Source organism: Hippopotamus amphibius, chromosome 3, assembly GCF_030028045.1.
Source record: "Hippopotamus amphibius kiboko isolate mHipAmp2 chromosome 3, mHipAmp2.hap2, whole genome shotgun sequence".
NCBI lineage: Eukaryota > Metazoa > Chordata > Mammalia > Artiodactyla > Hippopotamidae > Hippopotamus > Hippopotamus amphibius.
This window is the reverse complement of record NC_080188.1, coordinates 119842033-119851196: the sequence shown is the minus strand read 5'-3', so window position 1 is coordinate 119851196 and position 9164 is coordinate 119842033. Positions and strand designations below refer to the sequence as shown.

The 9164-nt window shown below is 47.2% G+C and overlaps 1 protein-coding gene across 1 annotated transcript; it reads right to left on the bottom strand.

Annotated features, from left to right (window-relative positions):
- Positions 1-522: 522 nt before the first annotated feature.
- Positions 523-8851, bottom strand: LOC130848910 (pregnancy-associated glycoprotein 2-like). The gene is made up of 9 exons (XM_057727324.1): positions 8799-8851; positions 7557-7704; positions 6480-6597; positions 6264-6382; positions 5138-5331; positions 4119-4235; positions 2359-2500; positions 2174-2272; positions 523-675 (listed from the first exon to the last, which is right to left on the bottom strand). Exons 1-9 carry the CDS (start codon positions 8849-8851, stop codon positions 523-525), a joined length of 1143 nt encoding a protein of 380 aa, XP_057583307.1.
- Positions 8852-9164: the final 313 nt, after the last annotated feature.

The following is a 9164-nucleotide window of genomic DNA, read 5'->3' as shown; positions in this document are numbered from 1 at the left end:
AGACCTCCTGGTACCCAGATGTTTCTTGAGCTTGTTTCTTAAGGCTTCGACCTCTTGGGGATATATGTGTAGAAGCCTGAGGGAAAAAAATCTGTCAGGCTAAGAGAATCAAAGTTGAGAGAAGGGAAAGAGTGAGGCAGAGAAAGGGTGAGCTGATGGCTTCTGATTTTTGGCTCTAGTAACTGAGGTGTTTGAATCTGCTCTGGTTCCTGTGTCCAGGTTCACCAGTATCCTTGCAATAAATCTCCACTTTCCTTGAAGCCAGTTGGAATTGGGATCCACTCACTTGTGGTTCAGATGAGGTTCTAGTTCCTGCCCAATTATGATGCACCTCCCCGACCCAAAGAGAGGCACCCATTCACATTAGCACCATTAGGATTGGAATCCTTTATTCTTTACTGAAAATAGGGCTTTACAGACAACCAAACATAGTCCACAACCATCCCTTAGCAGGAGTGCCCTACATGTGAGTGAGTGTGTGTTTGGAGTGGGCCTGATTGATTCCTGAAGCAGCGCCAGGATTTACACTGCAGGAGCCAAGCCAATCCTCTTGTTTCCCCGATCATAAACAGAGAAATACAGCCTCAGGAAAGCATCACCCAGCATCCAGGTCTCAAGTGAGCTCCACTTCTCTGTGCCCCCTTTAAAGTTGCTGAAACAGGTGCCCTGGGGACCCTGGGGGAAATGGAAATACACCCCAGTCAGCCTCATCCATTACCTGCCACCAACATTAGCAAACAGAGCCAGTGGCTTCTCAGTTTTATTGCCCCCCTTTAGGAAGAACCAAGTGGCTCTCAGCAGCTGTGGAAGTGGGATTCCCATCCAAGTGTATTAACAGCCAAGACATGTTGTTGCCTTAAGGGAGGTTGGTGGGGAATGGAAAGATTGGGAGATTGGTATTAACAGATACAAACTACTATATAGAGAGTGGATAAACAGCAATGTCCTCTGTATAGCACAGGGAACAATATTCAATATCCTGTACAAATCCTAAAGAAAAAAATAGGAAATATATATATATATATGTGTGTGTGTGTGTATATACATATACATATATATATATGCATAACTGAGTCACATTGTTTTACAGCATAAATTAACAACACGTTGTAAATAAACTATATTTCAATACATAAAAAAATAAGGCAAAATAAAAAACTACATGAATGGCCCATTTTTCCCCTGTTCTTTCCTTCACTGTTTTCTCTGCAAAGAATGCCTTTTCTTCTCTCTCTTCCCTACAACCTCTCCTTTAAGACTGTTCTCAGGCACTTGGGAAGACTTCCTGGATCCATGCTCACCCGAGCTGGCCAATCCAGGTTGTTTTCTGGGACCTACCCTGGTGCTCTCCTTGTGTGTAGCCTTCATCACTCCATATCTGGCCCAGGCTCCCATTGGCCCAACCCCCGGGGGTGATATTCGAATGGAACCAGTGTAGTTTTCCTTGCACTCAAGCAGGCCTCCTCATGCCTCCATGAGGCAGGGGGTTTCAAATTACTGAAATTCCCTGTCTTCCTCAAAGCCTTTCTTGAGCCCATCAGCCACCTCTGAACTCCCACAGGGAGGTGACATGAGGCCTCAACCCTGTGCTGGGGCCATTCAGTTAATGTGTATCTTGTACTCTCATGAGCATTCAACATCCCAGTAGATGGATCTGGTAGCCCAACTCACACAGAAGGAACTGGAGCTTAGCAATTGGAAGTTGCAGCTGAGTCCTAGGTGAACCAAGTAATTGATCAACCAATGAGGACACTTTTGAGATGAGAAGGGATATAGTTAATCATTATGTTGGTACAACACACTGAGACTGTCTCCAGCCAAGCCCACTCATCATTGGCCGATTTCAGGGATTGCTACAGCTGACATACTGTGCTCATGTATATGAGGGCTGTGGTTGAACTAGGCAGAGGCTCTTGGAGTTTGTTTCTCCTTGTGCCTCGCACCATGCCTACACGGGGTGGTGTCTCCATTTATTTCAGGATGATGGATGTCCCAGATTGCCCTTTACTCTCAAGTGTTTGGTTTTGTGGGAGGCACTGGCACAGCCACGGGGACTCAGCAGCATCTGCAGGGGTATGGCTCAGCCTGAAGAGGGCCCCCTCCTCCCAGCAACAGCTCAATGGTCCTTGCAAGGCCCAGATTTGAGAACCAGCCCCCAGGGTTGGCTCCTCACCTTCCAGGTGTAGGCTTGAGCGGGCACTGGGTAATCATTTCCATTGATGGTGAAGATGAAACTAGGCAGTTTTGTGATATCGTTACATGGAACCATGTACTGTTAGAGAAAGAAGAGAGAGGTTGGCCTGGATGATCCCTGGTGTGTGGAGAGCCCCATAGTGGCCCTGTGGCATATCCATTCACCTCTTGACTGACAAGCCTGGCGGTGATGCGCTTCTGGATGGTATTGACCACTGTACTTGGGCCAAGAAGGTATGTAGTTCCGGTATTCAAAATGGCCTGGCAGCCGTGGAGACAAGCAACAACCACCCCATTCAGGGTGATGCTGAGAGACAGTGGGACAAAGTGGACACAAAGATCACTCTGAAGTCTCCTCTCATGAATGCCCGCATATCTGACTGTCCCCACAACTGTCTTTTGCCAATGCCCTGGCTATGTCTTCCTTTGTTCTGATCATACACCCTTCTTTAACTTCCTTTGAGTTCTTTAATACACCAGGCTCTTTTGTGCCTCAGGGCCTTGGCATGTCCTGCTAGCCCTGCCTAGAAGACCCCCATCACTTTTATCTAGCTAATTTATTCTCATCTTCAAGGTTCCAGGTAAAATGTCACATTTTCAGGGAAGTCTTCCCCAATGACTAGATAAGCCTCCATTTTTTTCACTCTTTGTAGACTCTTCCTCATTTGTAGCAAGTACTGAATTAGTAACTCATTACATCTCATGTGCATCTGCCTCATTAGATGTAAGGGCAAGTTGTATCCTCATTTTCTCCCTCAAGTACCTACCACACTGTGGATGCAAAATGTATGTCTGTTGAGTGAATGAATGAGTGTGTCAGCAAGGGAGGGAGTGAGGAAAAACATGAAGATTAACCAGAGACCTGTGTATGATCAATTACCTGTCAACCGACAGAGTGAAGATGAGCACTCTTTTGGGCATCAGATGCAAAGAGAGTTGAGCAGGGAAAAGCAGGCTGCCCTGGGAGAGGTTGTTTCCCTGCCTGGCCCCTTCACCTGGATCAGACACTGAGGCCCCCAGCCAGGTGATGCCTGAGGTAGCCCATGGGGGCCTCCAAAGGATCTATAAGCTTATGTTTGAGGGTATCACACAGAACCCTATCAGTTATTGCCCCTTATTCTCAGGTAAATCATAAATCCCAGCTTCCTTATTCTCTCTGTCATAGCCCCTGCCCCACTGCATGAGTGGGATGGGGTTGAGGGTGGATGCAATGGGCAGGTGGAGTGTCTCTTTGTATGGGTTACTTTCAGGTCTCAAGAATGGAGCTAACCTCTCTCCCTAAGGAGAGGAGATAAACTCTTCTCTTTAAGGAGACCAGTTTTTCCAGTTTGTCCAGGAGTTTCTCTGTTTTTAAACTAGCAATTTTTTGTATGAAGAATTCCCTCATTACTGGGTAGCCCCAGACAGATGGTCATCTTATCACAACCCTGTTTAGGCTGATGAAATTCTCCCTGATCCTCATTTCACCACAATTTAGGGTCCTCAAACCATGCCATCTACCTCACAGCACAGTGGGTACATCCCCCTCCAGGCTGTACACACATCTCAGTACCCTGTTCCGGATCCTGATTAGGGCCACAATGAGAAATCCTGGGGCCTTTATGCGCCCATGGGTGGGTGATGTGTGTATTTATGTGTGTGTGTGTGTGTTTCTGTGTGAGTGTGTGTGTGTGTGTGCACCTTTGTTCTCTGTTTGTGTCTGTGTGTGTGTTTGGGTGTGTATCTGTGTTCCTGTACATGTTGATAGGTGTGCCAATATGTGTGTTTATATGTGTTTCTGTGAGTGTTTATATGTGTGATTGTGGGTGGAGTGTTTGTGTCTGTGTTTGACTGTGTGTCTGTGTGAGCATTTGTGTGTGTCTGCATGTGTCCGTGTGTACCTGTGGGAGCATCACTTGGGGTGGCTCTCAGTGGGAGAGGCTTACCGGTGCATGGATATCTGCCAGTAGAGGGTGTGGGACACTGGTATCCACTTGAGCTGTCCTTTGTGGTAGCTGTGGTCCACCCCACCAAACATCACCACGCTGCCATTCTCCTTCCCACTGAGGAGAGAAGGAAGAGGCAGCGCTCCTTGTCAGAGAATAACGCCACTCACTGTCTGAGGGCTGTGCTTATCCACCCATCAGAGGCACTTCTATGGTCTCCACTTCACAGATGTGGAAAGTGAGGCATGGAGGGATTGATTACATGACCAAGGTCGGTCAGCAACTTATGAGTGTTGCTGAAGAGGTTTGAAGCTGTGCAGCCTGGGTGGCCTCTAACCACCCACCCTTCTGAAGAGGGCCCGATACCCTCTAGAAACCAGAGTGCTCAGAGATACCCTCAGAGGAAACTGTGAAGGATGGGTCTCTCTTCTACTTTGTTCAGCCTGTCATTTTCAGAAAAGCTGAGGCATGAAGTCACTAAGGGCTTGGGTATAGGCTGACTCAGTTTTGGCTTCGGAGTCCTGTGACCTGTTCCATCCATGAGGCTCCATGCTCAACAGGGCTACATGGTGCTCTTACCCTTTTCTTGAAATTCCTAATAGTTTTTGAACAGGAGGCCCCCCATATTCATTTTGCCCTGGCTTCTGCCAATTGTGTAGCTACTTCTGAGCTTAAAATAAAATGTTAGTGAGGAAGTAAACATTCCCGCCACCCTGTCCATCCTTCCATATCAAATCCATCAGCAAATCCTATTGCCTTTTCCTCCAACTTGTATCCTGACACCTTCCATTACTCTCCCCCTTCCCTTCACTTCCCTGGACCAACCCGTTGCCCTTGAGCCCATGAGTATGGTTGTGTTCCAATAAAACTTTATTTACACAAACTAGTGGTGGGGCCATAGTTATATTGAGGTAGAAGGTCTCTAGTAAATTTCTGGATCAGGAGGTCTATAATTATTCATACAACTGAAAGCATCTTACTGCTAATTTATAGAGAGGGTTTGTCCAGCTCAGACTTACGTGCTGAAGTAGAAGGCAAAGACAGGCTGAGAAATGATACCCTGTTTCTTCAGGTTGTCAAAGACAGGGGTGATCCCTTGGTGGGCAAGGAGGGAATTCCCAAGGCCCAGGACGCCATCAAAGTTTACATGATCCAAGCCAATCTGTTTATTGATTAGGCCAAATGCCTGGCGCAGGTCGATGAGTTTCCCAATCTGTAGGAGAGGAGAGTGTTCCCACATAAAGTTTTGGGACATGGGGCTGGGACTGGGCTGGGGTGGAGATGCCATTAGCACCTCAGTGAAGACTTGATGCCAGGTCATGCCCTTGTTTTATCTAAGTTTGTTAGAACAAGCTGAGGCAGGAATTTGGGTACTATTTGTGCAGGGTTGTAGATTTTAAGCAACACATGCTCCTCCTGCACACACCATCTGAAGGGAGTCAAATTGGCCTCATGTCTTCTGTACAGGTGGGGAAACAGATAGTCAGGACAGGAGCAAATGGAGGAGGCAGGCCATGGATTTTATTGGACTCTCAAAGGCCCCTAGAATAAGAACCCCTGTATGAGGTCCCTCCACACCTGCGGTCTCCTACTTTTTCTGCCCAGATGGCTGAAGGTTGCTGCCAGGGACCCAAGATCGGTTTTATCCTTTCCACGAATACCCACACCTGCACGAAATCTGACAGGCCCACCCAGCTCCACCACTTATCAGATGCCTGACCCACACAAGGCCTTGGTGCTCTAGACCTCAGTTTCTTCCTCTGTAAAATGGAGATAATCATAGTACTTGCTCTGTGGAGTTGTTCCAGGATTCAGCATGTTATTACCATGAAATTGCATGCCAGAGTCTGAGAATAGAATTGTGGGTGATTTTTCACCTGTCTCCCTGCTCTCAACAAAATGAACCTTGAGCTGCTCAAGGGCAAATGAACTGTAAATCCACATTCTAAGCCACTCTCTTGGTTAGCTATTGTGTTGTATTGTGTGTCAGCGGGGGCTGTGTCCCCAGAGACACACACTGCTGGGCCGGCAGCCAGCCACTAGGGGCCATAGGAAAGACTGGCCCCACCAGTTTGTTCTGAATCTCTTTTGTAAGCAGTAGTGGCTCCCAAGGCAAGCCCTGACAAACTTCTGGTTTCTAGTTACCCGAACTGTGTCATAGCCACGGAATCCAATCACCATCCCAGAGCCGTATTTGATTTTGATGGGCCGGCTTGAGGACTGGAATGTGCTGGATGAATGAGGGTCGAAGAGCTTACGTGCACCTGCAGACACAAGAGATAAATGTCCTTCAGGTGCCAAAGACAGAGAAGTGAATGGGCCAGGGAGCATAGGATTGGCAGGGGATGTGCAAGAACTCACAGCAGGAGGGAGTGGAGCAGTTGATGGAGGACACCCACAAGTCAGATGAGCCGGTGTCAAAGACGACCCGGAACTCTTGAGGGGGTGTTCCAATGGTGATGTTGCCAACATAGGACAGCTACAGGGGACAGGGAGGGGTGATTAGGGTAGGCCTGGCTGCCCTGTGCACCCTTGCTTCCTGGAGGGCTGCCCCCCTCAAAGTGACCCATGTCTCTTGAAATCACTTTCCAACCACCACACCTCATAGCCTCTGCTCAGAATGGTACCGTCATGCAATTCACTTTTCTTTGTCCACGTGCAATCTTAGTTCTCACACCCCAGACTGACCCCAGGTCAGCGCAGCATTAGTGCAGACTGTTAACCACTGGACCCCCAGGGAAGTTCCGGTGCCTTCATTTGAGAAGCTCTCCAGTATGCCCTTTAAGGTTCAGCCTGTTTTCTTCTCCATGTGGTCCTCCTAGGTCACCCCAGGCCACTTCCTCTAAACTCAAATGAAGTACCATCAAGGCCAAACAGTTGACTCTTCTATTGGACATGTATTAAATCTTTGCCTGTCACTCAGACTCGCCTATGCATTCTTAAAGAGAATAGAAGACCATTTTTGAAATCAATAACAATAAACATAGTGTTAGATTTTTATGGTGTCACAGGCCATAGGGCTCAGTATGTTTCTGCTGGTGTCCTTCTTGCATCTGTGGAGGCTGACCTTCCTCTGCCTGGGGTTTCAAACCTGATGTGCAATTGCTTTAGCTTTTGATTAGACATGGCTCACCTTTCTCCTCTAAATCTGGGGCCCACTTAGTTCAGAAAGAACAAGCTCCCTCAAACTACTGACATATCTTTGGCACAAAATAGATGTTTACCTGCACTTGGTCATTGCAGGGCCCAGTCACCACAGACAAAGAGCTGAGGATGAGAGTGCCTTCTCCTCTGGGAATGGGGTCCCTGACCCCCAGTATTTCTGCTTCTTACAGGAGCCCCAGCCCCAACACCCAGCCTGGCCCCTCCAGATGAACCCCAGTGCAAGGCCAGAGCACCAGGGGGCGCTGTGGAGCACCATCCTCCCAACATACTCACATCCATGTAGTTCCTCAGGGGGTGAAGAAAAATATTCGGGTCATCAGTGGCATTCTGGGATGGGTCATCAGTGTTCTCCAGGAAATTTGTCAGAAGGTTTTTCTCCCTGAGGATTTCTCGCATGGTCTTGGTCTTCGTTAGAGGGATTCTTTCACCGAACATTGGGAAAAACAAACAAAGAAGCACAGCAATCAGCTGTCTGTGTTATTGCATGACTGTCATACATTGCATTGTAATGGTGCTGTGTATTTTTCCAACATTATTATGAGTGTCATGTTATTATCAGGATTCCATGTAAAGACCAGGGGAAAGGCCTCTGTTTGAATACACGTTCTGTCTTGTAATCTTGGGTAAGTCATGTGACCATTTCGAGTCTCAGTTTCCCTGATGGTGAAAATGTGGAATATAATAACCCTCATCTCCCATATAGAATGTGGTGGGTATGTATTGAGATGATGGATATAATGTACCTGATATGTAGGAAGTGTGAACAATGGCAGCTATTACCATCGCTATTGCCATCCCACTGTATCTTTTTCCAAAAGGCTCTGGGAAGCAGGTAGAAGCAGGATCATTATCTTCTTTTTATAGGGAAGGTATTTGAAATGCAGGGAGTTTGTGAATTGGATGTGGTCACACTGCTTGTTTGAGGTAAAACAGCCTCGAAGTAGCCTTCCTCATCTTTCTCCAGGGCTCAAGCAGCAGAGATTGCTGTGAGCGGAAGCCAGCAGATGGGGAATACATTAGGGAAATTAAAAGACTAGAGAAGGAAGGAAGATTAAAAATAGGAAGCAAAAGACTCAGAGAGTTCTGCATGCTCAGAGATAGCCAATGTAATGGAGAGATAAAAGAGAGGGATACAGAGATAAAGACACAGGCACATTCACGCTGAAAGAGAGAAAAGGCAGAGAGAAGACCTAGAAGCACATACAGGAGAAATGCTGCTCCAAAGGGCCACACTTACAGTTGCAGAGGTTGTGCATTGTACAATTCCAAGGAATGCCATTTCCCATAGCTCATCATGTGACTGGCACCTCCAAAGTTGTACAACCCTGCAGGATGACTGCAAGATCCTCAAGGCCCATGGGGCCCATGGCAAGGTACCCATCAAAAAGCATGAGCTGAACTTTAAGACTGTCAGAGAATGATTACATTTCCTCCAAACCCTGATGAATGGAAGAATAAGAGGACAAGAAAAAACCCCGAAAGTGAAATGCTGCTGCTTATACGCAGCATACTTACGTGACTAGGCACTCTGAGAGGGTCACCAGCCCTAGGATTCCAAGCCACTTCATGTTTCTTTGCTGGGCCCAAGTACACAGGAAAGAACATGCAGTGGTGGCCAAGAGTTCCTAGTTATATGTGCTCTGAGCTGCCCTAATTGTCCCCTTAGGCCACGAAAGGATCTGATAAGAAGTATGAACATCTTTAAACTCTTTACCTACATTAGTGTTCATGTGGAGTGAACTTAGAATACTCACACAATACAGAGATTTCTACTGTAATCTTTACCTTGATGCCTGGCAGCCAAACCACACTGAACTGCATGGACTAAGAGTGGGGAGACTCTTGCCAACTTGGGTATAAAACAGTGCTAGGAATATGATC